Below are 20,745 nucleotides of genomic sequence, written 5' to 3' on the forward strand. Positions count from 1 at the left end.
AATACTTTATGTCAGACTTTCGCTAAGTTTGGCAGAATAAATCTTTATAAAACAACTTACTGTAGTTAAATCTATCTTTTTATTTATACTTTGCATACATAATATCATGAAGTCTAATGAAATTATATTTAATTAATGAAATTTTTAATGAGATCCCTGAGGCGGTTGCATAATGAAAATGTTTTTAAAACCCCTACCGCCCACCATGAATGCTGGAACGCCCACTAGTGGGCGGTAGGGACCAGGTTGACTACCCCTGCTCTAGATGGCTGTGTGATTACATGCTGGTCAGAGCAATATAGAAGTCGCACTATAGGACAGTTTGAGTATTCCGTGATTTAAATAGTATGTAAAACATTTACATAAACTTAGTGATGGTCAGACACACACTTTTTATAAAAGGTATAATAAAACAGTAATACACAGCTTTTGTAGTTAAGATTATCAATTGAGTATGCAAATTGTAAGTTAAGAAACCGGTGGCTTCCAAAATTTCACATGTGATTTTTGCAGTAAAATAATATGCTTTAATTAAATATGGAATAAAATATGAAAAATTTAAAAGGAAAGGTAGCAAAGTCTTTGCTTTGAGAGCCTCTCTCTATGGATAAAACAATGGGTCAATTGAATATTAGAGTTTTTAGATTAAATAAGTTTTTGAGAGCAAGCAACTATTGATGCTTTTGGAATGAATTATGTAGCATTACTATGTGGACTGTTTTGTTTTTAAATTGCGCTGTATGCAAAAATGCAGTACCTACACGAGGCTCGATTTTTTAAATAAACAGTACCATAAAAGATTACCTTGCTTAAAAATGTGAGACAGCTTAAAAAATAAACAAGATACTTTGAACAATACCTATCCAATGATGCCTTGTCAGGTAACATAAACAGAACTCCCAATGTACCTATTTTACAGACCTAATATGAATAAAAATATGTGTGTACCTACATTATAAAATCACAATAAATACTTAAACAAGAATTTAAATACAAAATAAAATTTGCAACGATTAATAGTTGCAATATTAGACGGCTTGAAACTACAACATTCACTATCTGTTGAAATAGTAAAATGGCCAGCCACTGGCAACAAAGTAGCGTCTCTGGCGGCAATCGGTCAAAATCAAAAACCTCCACAGCTTTTGGTTGTAGTTATAGATATCAAAGCAAATGAAAATTTCTCTTTACAAAACTGAAGCAAGGTGATTTTCGTTTATAGTATAGCTTATTTCAAAAGTTCTGCATTAAGGTACATACAGTGACGTCCCTAGACAAAATGCCGCCCCTAGGCAGCGCCAAAGTGATGCCCCATTTTTATACAGTATTTTTTATCATCATTTCATGACTCCAATATCTAAAAAATGTGTTATATGGATACATTACTAACAATATATTATGTATATACCACTGAAAACAAAATTAAATCGTGGACGAGAAGCGGTAGGTGGGACGCTCTGTAAGAGGGGGGTGCATCTTCAGTTTCGACAAGCAACGCACTTTCCGTGCGTACTGGTTAATAAATCAGACTGCAATTATTCGTAAATCTACACGTGTCGTTGCTGGTTACCAAGGACGTTGAAGGGCAACGGATGTAAACTAGACATCGCGAACAAAATTAATACATTTTGTTTCCAACCAGTGATTTTTTTTAAATTAAAAGATATTTTCTTTATTACTAAATTTAGGTAGGTAAGTACCTATGTCTAAATATATCACATGCTTCTCCTCGATTTGCCGCCCTTCGAGTATCTGCCGCCCCCAAGCGACGCTTAATCTGCCTACCCTTACGGGACGTCACTGGGTACATACTTATAAACCTATTGTATTTTGGATAAAATATTGATGTGAATCCAAACGATGGGTTTTCGAAATGCTTCTCTAACCTTCCAACTAGACTAACTAGACTGAGATCGTAAACAAGAACCCATAACATTGTGGTCTCATAAAGTTTTATATAAAGAAAACCTTTACCTGTTATATGAGAAAGTAAACGGAGCTCCTTTGAAGGGGCACGGCTGAAGTTTGGAAGGTATTTCCTGCCTGAACATGGAATAGAGCGGTGCGTCTCCGCTAATGAAGTCGCACATCTCGTTTAGCGAGGCTTTCTGGTCGCATCCAAAAGCTGCAATTTAAGCAAAGGCAGATTAGTATTCTTCTTTTATTCGTTTACAGTCGGTTATCACAATTCATAATATGGCCGTCGAGATCATAATATTAGTCCACAAAAGAGTTTGCAAGAGTGCACACATCTATGTTAATATTATAACCTATTACTTATCACCTAGTTTTATCTTTTTATATCTTCACGCACATATATAAGCACAAATTTCATTAGTAAGTCTTGTAGCTAACATAATTATTGTTATCACAAAACAGATAATAAATAGAATTCCGATAGGTAATATTCAATACATTACATTTTGATGCAGGGTTTTGAATGTGTGAGTGTTCTACGAAAATGAAACACGCATTATGCATGTGCAATAGTGTGTATAATACACCAATATTAAATGAGCGTTAATGCATAAACCGAGAGCAGTTGTCAGTATTCGACGTATGATGTATTCTTGACACGTGTTTAAGTTTATCCCGGAATATTCCTTACATGCTACCCCTTACCCATTAGGTATTTCAGTTCCCATTATTTCTGAGTTCCCTGATTGTTATTAGTGCTTATATAGGTATGAACAAGGAAGGCAATGTCAAACTTTATGGAAAATTACAATTTGGATAATTAAAGACACATCGTATTTAAGGTATCTTTGCCAGTAGTAGCAGTTGGCTAGTATAATTTTGCCTTGAAGCTGAAGTCAACACCTTTTCAACCATGGTGTTCATGTTCTTTTTGGCTCCTCGTTTAGCTTTTGGTATCAAATTTCAGTTGAATTTGGGCCTGTGGAATCAGGCATTTCATGGGAAAGCTGTTAATCGATATATCTTCAGAAATACGTACTCTCTTTGTATTGTAGGACGCTCGGATGCTTCTCATGCAGCACCATGCATCTGTAGCAGTCCTCAGTTCTGAAAAATGAAGATACAATTTTATTCATCGGTGGTGTGATTATTTAGAAAAAAATTGGGATCCTCTGGTTTCCATGCTTATTATCATCTCAAACAGCATGACGTATCCCCGCTTCCACCTCACCTTTACAGGTCTTGTGCCTTTATCATTCATGTGGATGAGCGACAAAATTGTCTGATGTTGTCAAAGAGCACAAATATCTAATTATGTTTTCAGCACTAAGCTTGATGCAACGCATGTCGGTATTATCGATGTATTGTTTTTCATGGTACCATTCGTAATTAATTACTGGAGACAAAATAAACTGGAATCGGTGCATTTAACCTTCAACATGCGCAGATGTAATTTTTTCTAGTGCGCATGAATTATGCAAGGCGAATGTGATTATTGTTACGGTTGCTATTCTGGACTGCATTTACAATATGGCCTGTTACATTGCTTTCTCTTGTCTCGATGCTTATGGGCATCAGAGCAACTTGGCGAGAAGATTTGAAAACCACCTAAGCTGAACTGGTTTATGATGAGCCTCTACGATTACCAGGAGAATTTTTAGGTTCGAACCAACCAATTTTGCCAAATCCCTTCGCCAGCATTTCTACAAATTACAACCCGCCAAGACAACACTTATTCTCACGGGACTCGATGAACACCACAAATATCGAAACTACAACCATTTATTTTTTAACCATGTCCGATCCTAAGAAGATCATAAGGGTCTCCACAGATTTTTAGTTTGCCTAAATAGACCTTTAATTAAATAATGGCAAAATTTTTATTGAGATTTTTGATGAGAAGAGATGTAAAAACACACTCTTTTTCACTGCAACTAATTCGATATTGTGTAAATGTGAAAAACGAGCAGTATATCCATCTTTTCTTGGACTAATTATAGCAAAAATTCAAAATATCTTAATATTTTTTTGACCGTATCCGATAAGAAGGCCACACATAGAGGAGGTTTGTATTAACAGATTTCTGTTTTTACGAGAAATGTGTGTTAGCCACGTGTTTAACCTATTAGGTCCCATACATTGAAAAACAATATATGTATTTGACACTCAGGAGTCCAACCTGGGACTATAAGTCGATGCATTAGCCACTCGGCCATTGTGGGCTACCAATTTGGAAAAGCAAAATATTATTGTGTCAATATGTCAAATTGGACGACAAAAGCAAGAGAAAGACAAATAATAGACACATTTAAAATGTTGTGCTGAAGGCGGATCGAGGATGGCCAGCCGAACCAATGATTCAATAACCACCAAACTAGATTTGATACATACTCTCTGCCCTCTGCGATTTGCCTTAGCCGGATTCTCTATTTTTTTTCATCATACTTATATCACCATTGGGTCATGACGAGGAGAGCTCCCTCCAGATAGATAGACCAAAATCAAGAATGCCATGGACACGGGCTTAAGATGAAAAAAGTTCACCAAAAGATGAAGAATCATACTTCTCGGCAATTCGAGAATCTCGGGATTAAGAAATTGAACGGGATTGTAAAGCCTAATTCCTATCCAATTAAAGAATAATGTAGGTAGATACCTAACTGAAATTCAAGAAAAATACCTATTACCTACATACTGATAAACCATCGACTTCGTTTAGGTACTTCGCGTCCAACATGCATTGTAAGCTCTAAACTTTACTGTCAAAGAGCTTTATTTTAATTACAGGTCACTTTTAATTTCAGTGGTTTTTAAATTAATAGATTTTCGAGGCGAATGGTCCAGGGTGGTGGGAGTCGAAAATGAATAGGCACCCTGCATTATGCCCATAACATTCGGAGCGGTGATCTCAAAACGAAAACAGTGGGCGAAGGATCAAATTTTAGTTGGGGGCGCGTGAAATATTCACAGAGGCGCTAAGTCCCGGGCGTCTACTTGAGACAAAGCCCCGTTTTCAGGGCGGGATTAGGGAGTAAGCCGACTCGTGAGCCGCGCGTCAACCTTGCGCGGGCTCCGATTCGACGTCATCGTAAATAAATAATTAATATTGTACTCTCGCAAATCGCTTCCCAACCTTTTCGCAGCGTCGGCGCATAATCTGAAGGTTTAGTATTGTTAAATTTGGTTATACATTAATATTAACGCATAACAATTACACCAGAATAACCGACGGAGAGTAGTTGCTAAGGTAAACACCAATCTGGATAAAAACAATATCATAATTGCAATTTTTTCTCGATTGAAAAAAGCGTTTTCTCTCTAATGCGTCAATTACATTGAGCTACTTTACGAGCTGTTTGTTGGCGAATTAAAAAGCGGGCGATTCAGCTACTGTGATTGTGATGATGGCACACAAAACTTTCCATTCGCTGAGAAGCCAAGAAGCTAGCGACTATTTTGACAGAACGTAGTTAGTTTTTTACCGGGAGGTCGCTACTACGCTCTACTGCGCAGACGCAGTAGGCTCACACGCCGGCGTGTAGCGTGTAAAGTTGACCGGCTTTCAACTTTTCTCTGTAGATTGTTTACAATCTGCTTGTAAGCTTATTCAATGATGACACTGGGCGACTTTACAGGCAGATTGTAAATTCGCCAACAAGCAGCTCGTAAAGTAGCTCAATGTCATTGACGCTTAAGCTCATCTTATCTATTGAATCCACAAATACGTGAAGATAGTTGTCATAAAAAGCGTACTTACTTTGTGCAAATTTTCAGCAACAAAAAGTAGGTATGATTCCTTGCAACATGGAGCAGTGGCGAAAAGACTCGGTACTAAGCGACCTTCGACGTTTACATTGCCTTGTAGAAATAGTTTAAACACAATAATTTTCTAAACCTAATAATTATGTAGGTACTCACAAAATTGTCACGAGTGACGAGAATTTATTATTGATAATAAAGTTAGCAGTAACCAGCGTTGCCAGATAATTATTTTACCAAATCGGGATTGTTATCACGTGAAATAAAAAAAATCGGAATTTAGGAGCAAAAAGCGGGACAACCTAAAAAACACATATTTCAGAATTATGTTTATTTCTATAATATCAATCATAAATAACACAACACAGACTACAACAATTTATTTACTCGCGTATGAAAATGTTACTTCCTGAAGAGTTTATTTCTGCTGATTGTATTGGTGAAATTCAGCACATGAGTATATCATGTTGAATTGAACAAGCAATTCAGATTTCATCAACTCAATGGAAAATCAGTTTCTTGCATTTAAATTCATTTGAGAAAATACCCGTTCGGTATAGCAATTTGATGTTGGTATCTCCAGTCTCTTTTTTCGGTAATAACTTGAATAACTGATGCCATTTCTGTGCAACTGAGTCCATCGAATTTTTCGCAATCACATCTTTAGAAGGTTTCAGCGAGATTCTTCATACATCAGGTCCATATCTACTTCTCCATCACTCTTAACATAATAGTCTTATTTGTATTTGTTGAATAATCTTGAATTTAGCTGTCCCGAGCGGGACAATCTATTTTTGCTTAAAAAACGGGACGTGCCGCAAAAATCAGAATGTCTGGCAACGCTGTCCCGTAACCGATGAAAATTATAACGTGTTAAACCAACAAAACATTTAAATACCCACTATGCGCTTATTTATCAAAACTGTAATCGTAATTAATATTTGGATGAACATAAATGATTAGCCCCGTAGGTAGGTAGGTACTTGCAAGAAAGACCAGTTGACATAAAAATGTATTAAACAATTTGACATATTCGGTTGATTTAAAATGGTATTACTATTATTTTACTATAATATGTATTGACTATTGAGTGTACCTCACACATTCATAACAGTCATAGTGTGGAATAATATCTAGTTATTATTTACGTTTGTAATTATCCATCCAACAAGCAGTTTTCGGGTCATCTCGGATGATTCATCCGAGATGACCTAAGAAATTGCACCTGCATAGCAGTGGCGAAGGTTGGAGGTAGGCTGTTAAGATCCGACATAAATAGTGCACAATAAACTTTGTCAGTCATACGTATTTGTTTTAATTGAACGAAGACTACAATGTGTAGATAGTGTTTGTTAGATTTTGAAATTCAATTAAACCCTGCCTAATCCAAGCCATAGTAGATAACAGTAAAAAAATATTCGTTTATCTATAAAATATCTAAAATTATACCATTAAACCATATTATGTAGTTTAAGATATTTTATAATAATATAGAAGAATATTTTATCGACTACGGTTTGGTATAGGCATGGCTTAATGGAATTAAAAAAACTAACCAATACCACCTGTCAATATGTATTCATAATTCAACAAAAACAAATAAGATTGACTGAAAAAGTGTATAGGTACTGTTTTTGTCGGATCGCCCATAGCATACCTAAACTATGATGGTTTGGTTTAGGCAGGATTTAATTGAATTAAAAAAAACTAACCAGTACCATAATATGCAAATTGTATTCTTAAGTTCAACGAAAACAAATAAGTATGACTGACAAAGTTTAGTGTGCACTATTTATGTCGAATCTTAACAGCCTAAGGCCCTTTTCAGACGGGACACCGGTGTCGCGCTCGTATATAATATAGGAGGCCTTTGTATTCGAATAAAGGGGCCTTTGTATTATGTTTATGAACGCCCCAGAGCTAATGAGTCAACGCATAATTTCGCGTTATAAATTAGAACATAAAACTGGCTGCGGTAATAAAAACAAGTGTATCGGCGGCTTGAGAATTTAGCGGCCGACGGAAAGGTGTACCGGGCACTCGCTGACTCATTAGCTCTGGGGAGTTCATAAACATAATACAAAGGCCTATTTATTCGAATACAAAGGCCTCCTTTATTATTACGAGCGCGACACCGGTGTCCCGTCTGAAACGGGCTTAACTCCACCCTTCGCCACTGCCGCATAGAAATGAAAAGCCGAGATTTGTCGTCTCGAAACGAAACAAATTTGGCCAAGGGAAGTGAAAACCAGACAGAACGCCAAGATTTACATACAAATCTCAAACCCCGGTTGACGATGATGATGACGACAATGCGAGAACCGATACGAACGGATAATATCCGGCATTCGCGGAGGCCTGCATTGATCAATGGGTAGATTATGTCTGAGTGGTATGGTGCTCACCTGTCGTGAAGAAGAAACTTGTCTCCCTGTGATTCGTGGCACTCCCCCTTCGTCTCGATGTGTGATGAGTTGACCGTGAGCGGCTGAGGGATGCCGGACTGGAACCACTTGCCCGACCACTGCGGCGGGAACTCGCATCCACCTGAAAGAGACAATTGCAACAATATTAATTAACGAATGTTATCATACTTATTAATAGGTACCTACTCTGATTATTATTGTAGTGCTAAGGAAACATGCACTCGATAGCAAAATACGCCAATAAAGATATGCACGGTAACAGACTGAAACGCAGTACGGTGTAGGTAATATGATAAGGATGTGGTTTGAATTGGACCTGTTTGAATAACTAAATTGTAAATTGTAACTTTTTGCAAAATTTCACGTTTACTGATTCGAATTAAGAAATCTCAAATTCTAAGCCCGGTATTGAAAATTCTGTACGGCGTTAGAATTTATAGTATTTAAACTTTCGAAGTAGACATCTCAAAGATGTACGTAGATAGAATTATCGCGACATAAAAAGTACCCAGTCTAATTACATTTTCGATAGCAATAATAATAAAAAAAATCCCTGTATCTCATTGACTCTGACAGGTAGACAGAAAAAAATGTAGTCAGGACAGAATAAAAATAGTGATTGATATTTAAAATTTTCTGAAGAAGCAGGGCAGACAGGTAGGCAGGCAAGGCGGGCAACTAATCAATTCGAATAATGGAGGCCGCCGTATTAATTTTCACAATAACGAGACAAGAAACCGCACTGCTGCAGGTGGGCAATTAATGTTCAATTATAAAGAAACACGCAGCTTCCAAAATGTGGGCTGGGATTGTTACGAACGTGTGCTTTAGGTCTCTCTGCAATATGCACTTCATAATACATATTTGTAAATATTCTACTCTACTGCATGTACCAACATGAAAGAGACATATGAAGGGACGAGAATGTTTACGCCATAGGAAAAGAAGAAACTCGAGTCCTGCAAAATTACTAAACACAAAGTACCTAATAATAAGATACATTGGCATGATAGAAATTATGGTTACATGTAAATTGTACGTAAAACATTTCGCCGTGGCACAGTTCGCCGTGAGTTTTCCTACCGGAAAGAGATGACCACATACTATACGGTCTCCAATTGTATTAGATTCAATATGAACATTAATTCAATTTTCATAGCTGGTTTTGGTAAAATTCAATAATGAAAACCTAACCTAACAATAATAATCCAGGATATCGGCTATTTTCAAATTTGTTTGCTGGTGGCTTCCTGCAAAGTGTAAACCGACAAGAACCGTGTTTTATTTAGACATGAATTTTATGTCATTAAATGATATGAAATTATACGACCCAAAGAGGTTGGACGGTCTTGATTATACGGCCGTATATTTCCGATGTAACATTTCAGGGTGAAGTATGATATGGTGAACTGCATACGTACAAGTTTCCGGACACGAGAAATTAGCGGCTAACGCACCGGCGTATAAATGCCCAGGTTCGAATTTCGAAGGCCGACATTGTAAAAAAAGGTACAACACAAGTCAATAAACAGCTAGGAATATTCCATTACTTATGAAATTTGCAAAAACTCAAGTGTTGGAGAGGCTGTATACTAATATTTTAGATGGTGACATTACACAGCTAATAATATTTGGGAACAATGTTTGACAGGCACGATGGATCGAACCGACGACACGCTTTCCCGCAAATGATTTAACGCCCCTAATAGATTCTTCGATATTCCAGGCAGGCCTGGCTTTGAAAAAGCGCCGTTCCCGTAAGCCCTTCGCGGGAATTTCCCTTTGAAAACTATCGCAAGCGCGGGGCCTTCTTTCGGTGACTTAGTGAGCCCACCCCCGCGCCACTTTCCGGGCGAGCGCCTCTTAATTGATTGCGTTTTAATGCCACTTTTATAAGAAACATTAGTACATAAAACTAACTTTGAAGGTACAAATTTAAAGACCGCCCGCAGGTTAATGGGGGTGCAGACCGCGACACACGAGCGATGGCTAATTAAACGAGGAGGTGGGGACCGAAACCTGCTTGCCCAGGTGCTAGTGAAATTATTTTTGGCCTTGCTCATTTAGGTTGATTAAACAAGGATTTTAAAGAGAATTTCAACCAACAACAAATACCCACGTTTAAATACATACTTACAAACTAATTAAAATAAAACAGAATAATATATATATATATATATAGGTAACTAGAAACGCATAATTTCTAGATTAAGTCTACTACCTACCTACATAAATCTTTAATATGATATTGTTTATATCGGATTCAGCATTGCCTGTCCAATGGTTACAGGATACCGATCCAGAACTTATTTTTAGTGGATACGTTTTACATGAAACTAGGAAGGACTGCCATGTTTTGCATCCGTGGCCATAGATATGGATTTGACGGCAGTTTTGGTTGATGGCATAATGTGGGGAAGCCCAGGGGCCTTATGTTGTAACTTGCGAGTTGAAGTCACCCGGCGACATGACGTCATATGACATCATTGTGACATACTACCGGAGTGAGTCAATAGTCTTCGAGAAATTAACGCTACTCTAATACTGACGTTATTCATTGTCACCATACACAAATAGGTGTTTCAGCATAATAATATCTATGGTGAGCCGTGTGCATTGGGCGGCTCGCCTCGATGCTACAAAGTTACAACATAGGGCTGCAGGGAATACAAAAATAATCGCAAGTGTGTTATCATCTGGGCGTGGTTGTAAGAAGATACGATTAGTTTGGCGTCGAATAAAGGCCATTTCAGAAGATCCAGCATTTCAGACAATAATATTATGGACGTAATTCTGAGATCAAAACAAGAAGAGCAATAGTAAAAAACGGCACGATGAAACCGCCATCAATTCGGAAGCGTAAACATATTATTGCTTGTGCGGCTTAAACGCGTGTAGTATCTGTTCCTAATTTGTACAATATATGATAAGATCATATTATGCTAAGAGACGCATTTTGTTCAAAGACAATAATGATTCAACCATCAGCAAGTCTGGCATACGAGGAACTCTGCTCGATGTACTTGCAACAAACTTATTTGGTCAGGTGGACGATGGACCATAACAAGTTTTTCACTAACACTGTGTGCACCGACTACGTCTAATATAAGCCTTATTTATTGAATTTATACTGTCAGAAATAACAAACATGTCAATGTTTAGTTGCAATTTTATTAGTAGGCACTTATTCCATAATTGTTATGATATACCGAAGACTTGGTTTCATCATATGATGGATATTTTCAATAATATTCCATCAAGAATTAACAATGAAAAAAAAAATGAATTTAATTTACGTCTAGCTAGTAGGTACCTATCTAGTTACAATTTGGTAAATTTTACGTTTTATCTCCGGTAGACTTGTAGCCCTTAATAGTGTCGATATAATAATATTATATCGACACTATTAAGGGCTATATATTATTATATTACTTAATAATATATTACATTATATTAAATACACAATAAAGTCGTGACATATTTTTCATAAGTAAATAAAATAACGGTACAAATACGTTTGATAGGTATAAAAATAAAACATGACAAGATTCCGTAACGGGGTCAATAATAATAAAATTATCTTCCACTAATACGTCGAGTGTGGACTATATAGAGATCACTAAATCAATTAATGTAATAAATTAATGAGTTAATGACAGTAGCTCCAGACGTTATCATTAGGTCAATGATATAACCAATTATTAAAATATTGATTGCACGTTTTAAGGTCCATTCTATCTGCAGACATCCAAAGTGCCTGATACGTATCGTGGCAGACACGACAAATCATCGCACAATGTTGTCTCAAAAATAGCACATTTTCAGGATACATGAAAAAATCATCGAATTTTCGTTTTAAATATAACTTTAAAATTATTTTTAATTAAAAAAAATAAAGATCAGTTAGATATACAGCATGGCAAGAATTCCTGGTAGGTACCTATTTAACATGTTTGCAAAATTGTATCGATTTAGAAGTTTGTGGTTTTTTTTATAGTTAGACGTGTCATAGTTTCTTGTAGGTACTCAATAAAGCATGCATTCATATCTAACGTACCTAACATAACCATTGTCATAATACGTTTTTCTGTTGAATACTTTTCGTGAATTTTCAATTAGAAATACCAGGAAATAACCAAAAAGGCCACTCTGCGTCTTAGATTGGACAAGTTACAAAGAATGCCTACCTACCTATACGGATGATGAAAATGCGTTTTTTTTTTTTTTTTTTAAATATTTTCACATGAAGCAATATCAATTTGAAACTATACCTACTGGATATACGCATAATTTTATATATTACTAGCTGGCCCGGCAAACGTTGTTCTGCCATATAAATTATTTCTAGTCAGGGCTCGAAATGAAACGGAACGCACCAGAGCGCCGTTCCTATTCGTGAAATCGGTAAAATTTTCGCTCCGTCTCGTGGAATAGATAATTTGACCGTCTGAGCTGGATAGGCCATATAATAGAAAATCTAACACTTATTTTTATGAAAAAAACACATAAAATTTGATAACTTTACTATGTAAAAATCTTCAGAAAACTGTCGAGCGCTCCGGTTCGTAAATTTTTCCATTTCGAGCGCTGTTTCTAGTGAATATTTTGGTTGTTAAATAAAAAATAACGAATGTATTGTAAGTGTGTGGAGATGGGATCTATGACAGAAAGAGGAATAGAGCGCTATAGACGATGACCGCCGATAAAAAGAAAAAAATATCAACCATTCATTTTCTCAATTCAAAATTAGTAATGATGTTCATAATGAATGAATGACCTGTGACAGGATCTCGTTGTTTAATGTTTATGCAATATCCGTCTTGTCCCTTCCAGAAAATTAGCGGATATTGGAGAGCGTCGTATGAACGGTGTGTGTCAGCGATGAACTCCAGATTATTGTTTCTTCTTTGAATCACGATTTCTCGCGTCGATGTGCGGTCGCCAAACCATGATTCCAGCAATGTCGTCAACAACAGTCGCATTGAATCGACGTACGTGCTCTCCAGCTTGTGTTTTATCAGGATTGATGACAATTGCGTGATTGTCACTTTGCAATTCGTGCATGTGTGCTTTGAAGAATTTCAATAATTCATGGTGCTCATTCAACAGGGCGTCCAGTTCGCCGACGATGCGCCTGGTATTAGGCGAATTGAGGCCTTTGTAGCCGCAACGTGCATCCACATGATTGATGTCCTCACCGCCGCACCCATGAAGTAGATTTGTAAAAATGTATGTGGTTCGTTTGGCATTGGCAGCAATGAGCCTACTTTGTGGTATACTTGGCCTTTGATTTTGAATGTAGAATAGAATTGTTGACCATTTGCCGCAGTATTGTGAACTATTTCTGTTGCTCTGGACGAAGTCATTTGGAAGCATGAATTGAATGTGCGAATGGACTTCAGGAACAGGTTTGAATCTGGAACCGTGCCGATGAGCAAGCCGTTCAATAGTTCTGATGGTATCTCAATTTCTGGTAGTTGCACTTTTCCTGATGCGCAACACATCCCGGCTGACTCATGTTTGAATTTGAGCGCATGACAATGGGGAAATTCTTTGTCCATAGCACCAATCAGCACTTTCGGATGAGCGGAATATTCAATATCTGGCTCGTACTCGACTGCGAGACGAAGGAACGAAGCGGATGTAAATGTTCGATGTACTTGTTGGCGTTGTCGGTCATTTGGTCATCTCTGCGTGTGTTAACTACAAACCGGCGCGTTTGGCTCCGTTCCAATTGTCGTTGTTGATTTCGTTCAGCTCGTGCCTCTTGTGATTGAGATGCACGCAATTGCGACATGCTTACACGCACGTTTTCGTTATCTTGTTGGATTTGTTCGTCTGTTTTTTATGCTCTACTATTTCGCATGTTTGTTGCTTTATTCGTTCGACGGCCCAAATGGCCCCCCTTGCGTCTTGCTGGCATTGTGCACTGTAATACACGCACATAAAAATAGATAAATTAAAATAAATCGTACAAAATTTTGCACGCACTGCGTTGTGATATGCCGAATGAAATGTCAAAATGACGCGACGCTTTTCTTGAATTCTTCTCGGACGTAGCGCCATCTGTCATTCAACAACATAAATAATTTCGTTTTGTTTGAAATACGAACGACGGTTAAATTTGTTCATACAAAAATAATAAAATCGCGATTAAAAAATGGGAGGGTGGGGGTAGGAGAGTGAAAATTTGGGGTTATAGTTATTTTTTTATGCCAAATAATAAAAAAATACAAAAAAAAAATTGTCAAAAAAATAAAAGAAAATTTTTCTGGATAGAGATACCCTAATCACCTAGTGGTATAAAATATACTTGTTGACCTATTCTCATACCTAAAAAAATTCATAAAAATCGGTCGAGCCATTTCGGAGGAGTTCGACCACAAACATCGTGACACGAGATTTTTATATATATAGAGATTATCTTCTAGAAATATATTTGAAAAAATACGACGCCCAGTGAGACTCAAACCCACATGCACTGGATTCGCGCCCAACCAATTGAGTTATGTGCGTCCTATCTAATAACGATTTAATATTTACATAATGAAACGCTCAACAAAATGCGTTATTTTTTTTCAATCGGCAATTATTTATTGTCTGCCATGTTTCGTGTCTGCCACTTAGGATGTCTATATATCTGAATATACCTTAAGGGTTTTTCCCCAAATTATTAGCCTGGATTTGCATACAAAGTTTGTTGTGTCAATGTATACTTATCATTGCCGACTCAAGTACAAATGTAATGCATAGATCAATCGCGTCATTTTAATGATTGCGTTTTAAAATTCAATGCAATATTATAGTGTTTTTATCCAGTGGTTATGTGGTGTACAAGGCTATTCGAACGTTACGGCGGCTATACGTTGCCGCAAACAGCAGGAAGCCTCAGGTTTGGTGTTAATTCAGTCAGGGCTTCGAACCGGAACTGAACCGAAAACCGGAAAACCCGTTATTTTTGTCGGAACCGAATCGAAAAAAATATGTCGGTTTTTTCGGTTCGGAACATGTTCAAACACGCGCGTTAACATGATCTTACTCCCCACTTCTGTCTTTGTCTTACTCTTATCTACCACTTTGTCTTAGGTATAATTTATAATATTATGTGAAAAATTTACGGCTTCGGCCGTGCGGTGCAGCGTAACCATTGGTTTCGGAGCATGGCGACGGGATATCTTACATGTACCATAAAATCTTCTAAACTATGGTGGAAAATAATTTTTTAATACAAATAAAACATTTAAAAATTAATCACTCGTAGCTGAACAGAAAACCGGAAAACCGTTATTTTTCCGGAACGAAAACCGGAACCAAACTGATATACTTATATTTTTTGTTTGAAAAAAATAATGGTTCGAAGTCCTGGTTTAATTCGAGGGCAGTTTGGACATGATAATATGCGAGGTAGCAGTGCGCACGCCAATTTGACTGCATATTATTTATTCTAGTACGAGTATATAAGTATTCTAGTGTAGGCAACATAGTATGGATACAAATTTCAATGTGACCCTCAATTATATAATATTTCCTATGCGAAAATCCGTTTTACATGTAAATGAGAATGAAAGTAAATCCCATGATTACGGATGGGTTAAAGGTTAAATACAGTACCCATCTAAGTAGGAGGTACCAACTGCCCGCATTGATATGCGATTAAAATAAGATTCGACTTGTATTATTTTCATTTGCCGGTACTTATTTCACTTCTACTTAACCCGTCCGTCGGTCGGATCAATTGCACCAACAGCAATCAAGGAGGGGGGGCTCTGCGTGATCAACGATCGAACACTTTGAGGACCGGTGGAAATTTATGCAGCAAGATGCATACAAATCAATAATGAATTAGGTAAGTCAGGCGACTGCGGACATGTCATATATTATTTCATAGGCCATTTAGAATGCCTAGAATGGTCGCAATTGGGTGGAAATTTAATATGCTCCTTGCATAAGTTCTCAATCAACGCTGCACGAAAAGTAGGTACTTACCTATTTAAGCATTTGGACCTTTAGGGATGACCATACTATTTGTAGCAAAACATTTCTAACCTATTCATAATTACGTAGTTAAAAGAAAAAAGCTTACTTTCGACTGCTTGTAGGACAACGATTTTATATGGTTACATGTCAATTGTACGTAAAACATTCCACCGTGGCACAGTTCGCCGTGAGCTTTTTTATCAGAAAGAGATGACCGTACTACACGGTCACCAATTTTATTAGATTCAATATGAACATTAATTCAATTTTCATAGCTGATTTTGGCAAAATTCATGAATTCAAGAATGAAAACCTAGCCTAACAAATAATCCAGTATATCAGCTATTTTCAAAATTCGTTTACTGCTGGCTTCCTGTAAAGTGTAAGCCGACAAGAACCGTATTTTATTTAGACATGAATTTTATGTCAGTAGGTAGGTACTATACGACCCAAAGAGGTTGGACGGTCTTTAATATACGGCCATATATTTCCGATAGAACATTTCCGAAGTGTGATATGGCGAACTGCATACGTACAAGTTTCCGAACACGATTTTGTATAATATAACTTATTTTTTAAATTTAGGATATTGAATCGAGCTTTGATGTGGCCGCCACATTATCAAACCTGAAATCGATATAAATACAAAGAATTTCAAGTTATACATATGTATATTCACAAGAAAAAAACATTAAAAATGCTTTGCACAATTTAAAAAAAAATAAAGCGTCAGAGACTACATTTTGATGATAAAATCACAATAAAACTTAATAATAAGATATGTTTATTCAACGAACTCAAGTTTTTTTTTAAATAATTTACAAGTTTATTTTTTAAATTAAGAAACTCTCCATTGTTTTTAAACACCTACCTAAGTATTTATCATTTAAAATAAAAATTATAAGTAAAATTTATTAAATAGCAGTTATCATATTATTAACTCGCTAGAACCATTACATCCAATCACACTTAATTGGGAAAGCTGATCGCCTAGATTGCGATTGATATGGAGTCACATTCCGTCGATTAATTTTGGATGGGATTTTTCTGAATTGGGTTGTTCCAAATTACGCAATTATTACCATTACCTATGTAGCGCGATGTGATAAAGGTTGTGAAGCCGATGAAATGGCAATGGGCCGGAGTGTCGGTCGACGAGTAGACAGCCGCTGATCAAATGCAGACATAGCCATACAAAATTTCATGGAACGCCCCAAATCCGGCAGTATCGACGGACTCAAACTTCAGTGGATGTATGTGTCAGCGAAGAAATAGGGACCAAGAAGAGTTGAAGGACGCCTTCATTTAGCAGTGGATTGACCCCGCATGATGACGATTAATAAAAAAATAAGGTTTTATATTAATAAATCCACTTAATTAACTACGCATTACTATCATGCACTGGATTTTATGAACAGCTTTATAAGAAATATAATTTATTAGGGGTATTTAGGATGAATTAATAAATAGATATCAGGGTGCCAATGAGTTAAGTAGGTATCTACTGAGAAGGGAGGCGAAGTGCATTGAATTAAATTGCTTCAAGTACACGCACTTCAAATTACGGTTAAGTGAAATACAATTTGAAGACATTGTATCCCCGATTATAATTGGAAATAATATGACTAATATGATATTATTCGGTAATTACTTATGACCAAAATTACACTGAGTTTCAACCTATCGTTGTATGATATTATGCACAGTATGTATCTATCTATATCAATGATACTCAACCCTTTTTTTTCTTCGGGCCAAATACATTTATTTGTAAAGTAACGCGGGCCGCATCACTACTGTTGTGACAAAAAAAACCATGAAACCCTGAAATCATGAAATTTTTACAAAACATTTTTGAGATTTAAAAAATTATGCGTGTTTTTTAAATTAATCGTGTGCAATAGCAACACTCTTATACCAGATCTGATGTGGACCATAATGACAATCCTCTTCGGGTGTCACTATCTGTGCATCAAAGCCAAAACGAATCTCAAGATATACGAAATTCCTGATAATAAATGTGTTTCGGGCCGCACATAAAAGCTTAAAGGGCCGCAGGTTGAGTATCGCTGATCTATATGTATGTATTTGACCGTGAGATAAGATTTGGATCGAGTCAAATTGTGAATATTATTGCAAAAAATATTAATTAGGTAGGTAGGTACATCTACTGTGCCCATAAAAATACTTTTTCTTCATTCAAATTTATTTTATCGGAGACTGGTTTGAATCTATGACACGTTCTACGCAATACACCAAAACATCCCGGTGTACGACGCAAGCGTTGAACGCATAAGCGACATTGCAGTTTTAGATAAACATAATACATAATTATGCGTATTGACGAGTCCAAACCAAGATACATATTACGCACACAATACAATGGTTTGTAAACTTTTGCCACAACACAAATGTACGGGCACAGGAGTCTCAAAAAAAACTTAACACACCGTTACCTTACTTTGGAAAAGTTCTAATTGCACTTGACCCTGTTTTGAGCTATGAGCGTTTGAAATGGTCATATTTTCAATATAAAAAGTCATGTAGATAGAACTCCGGCATACTGCTAATTCCCATATTTGACAATAGATGACTCTGAAATGAACGTATCTGATAGAATATGGTTAATGGAACCTTTTCACATCAAAAAGTCATTTTAGGCCAAAACGTCAGTTAGAACCTTTTCAAAGTAAGGTAACGACATGTAATTTCGGCAAACATTGCTATCAAATTAAATGTAGTTTGGATATTTACGCGTTCAATAAGACCACGCGTCGCTACTTACGCTGAAACAGTAAAAAAATAATTCCACGAATATAAGGCGACACTTTTGTCTGTGTCAGTATATTATTTCCACATGTTTTCCATTCGCGGCGGAATATAAAAAATCATTTTTATAAATGTTTACAGCTGTCTTACCGGAAAGTGATGACCGTATAGCACTAAGATAAAAAAAATACGCGTTGTTCGTGGAGCATTACAGACAGTAATGTTCCAATTTCAATAGATTCAATAAGAACGTTTATATGATAGGTAGAATTTTGCATAATTACATAATTATACGATATGATTGCATTTCTAATTTACTTGCTTACCTATTTTTTTCTGACTTTCGTTTGTATGCCGGTAATTTATTACGAATTTTAATTGTTTTTTTAGAAATGAATTTCATCTCAATACCATTCGGCAATATAATATATCCGATCGAACATCTTACAGTGAACTATGATACGACCAACTGCACATGTACAAATTTCCGGACACGCTTCGCGTCCGGTATTCTATCACATCATCTTCAATCACAACATCGGCATTCCAATAATATTTAGATACATACAGAAAGTATGTACGCAGTGTCAGTTGGGTGCTGTGATTATTTTATTGGAGTTGACGAGCCAAGCCATAAATCTCAATTTGTTGGAGCAATAATAAATTCTGTCTACCTAATCTAATATATATTATCGCCATTACCGGCGGCGTGATTATAGAGTGCGCCGTCACTGGAAAAATAGGTACCTACACTCCGTTGATGCAGTCAACGAGTGACAAGCGGTGAACACCAACATAAAGTCGGCATGTCTTTTTTTTCCATGGCGACAAGGGCATAAGAGACCTGGAATTGGTAGGTACATAATATATCGAAATCTCAGTTGATGTTGAAACATGAATTTATTTAAATTGTGCACGGTGATAATGATATTTGTGCACTCACGATGGCCGAATTGGTAGAGCGGCTGTATACGAAGTCGTTGTTCGCGGGATCGATCCGCGGTTGGGGGCAAATAAAAAATGCATGCTGTCATTTACAAGATGTCCTAGTAAAACAGTTTTGACAATAATAATATAACCTCCACTTTGAAAATTACTTTACTATTATTTGTATCAGGAACAATTAGTTTGACAAATAAGTCTGTGATGATGACGTGTATTATGAGTTATAAATAAACGCACCTTAGTTAGATCGAAAAGTCCATCAAAGAAAACTAAAAACTGTTCATACTGGCCTATTGCTTGAGGTTCTAGGCCTCATAAAAAATATGAGGTGGTACCTAAGCTTTAATATCTATGGAAGGAGGATGCTTGAGGAAGGAAGGTTTCTTTTATTCTTGAGACGTAGCCTTTCGCGTGTAAAATAACATGGGGCTCGCTGCACAACACAACACATAACTCGTCTTTACACCATCACATATTGATTCGTAGGGCCTCCTAAGTAACTTCGTTCAAATATATTCAGCTTCCTCTCATATTTTTTGACGTGGTCCAGCACTCCGACCAGTTCGATCCGGTCAATATGGGCCTGAAAAGGGGTTTGTAGAGCTTTATTTTAGGTTTTTTTAATGTGAAATCTTGATATAAAGTGTCTCTGTAAACGTGTAAACCTGTGAACCGTAGTAGGTACATACAACACATACATTTAGATGTGACGCACACATAGATCGCAATAATACTATACAGCAACCCAGTTTGCTGCTAAATATCTAAAGATCAGCGAATATATTTATCTCGGGTTGAGCATATCCGAAAAAAGTAGATGCGAGACTGATATCAAAAGGAACACAGTAATGGCAAAAAAAGATAATAATATGTCGAAGCTGCAACCAATTTGAAAGAACAAAAATATTAACAAAACTACTAAAACACGTCCAGTAGATAGATAGCTCGCAGA

At 36.6% G+C, this 20,745-nt stretch overlaps 1 protein-coding gene across 1 annotated transcript in view; it reads right to left on the reverse strand.

Annotated features, from left to right (window-relative positions):
• Positions 1–20,745, reverse strand: part of LOC147065067 (uncharacterized) — a 346,553-nt gene that overhangs the window by 18,940 nt on the left and 306,868 nt on the right. The window contains exons 2-4 of the mRNA XM_085956256.1: positions 8,082–8,223; positions 2,957–3,024; positions 1,975–2,125 (exon numbers count right to left, since the gene is read on the reverse strand). Coding sequence (XP_085812382.1) covers positions 1,975–2,125; positions 2,957–3,024; positions 8,082–8,223 — 361 coding nt within the window. The remainder of the gene's footprint in view (positions 1–1,974; positions 2,126–2,956; positions 3,025–8,081; positions 8,224–20,745) is intronic.

The sequence above is a fragment of the Rhyacophila brunnea genome, unplaced genomic scaffold, assembly GCF_057557595.1.
Source record: "Rhyacophila brunnea isolate RB1 unplaced genomic scaffold, BYU_Rbru_1.0 scaffold_6, whole genome shotgun sequence".
NCBI classification, from domain to species: domain Eukaryota; kingdom Metazoa; phylum Arthropoda; class Insecta; order Trichoptera; family Rhyacophilidae; genus Rhyacophila; species Rhyacophila brunnea.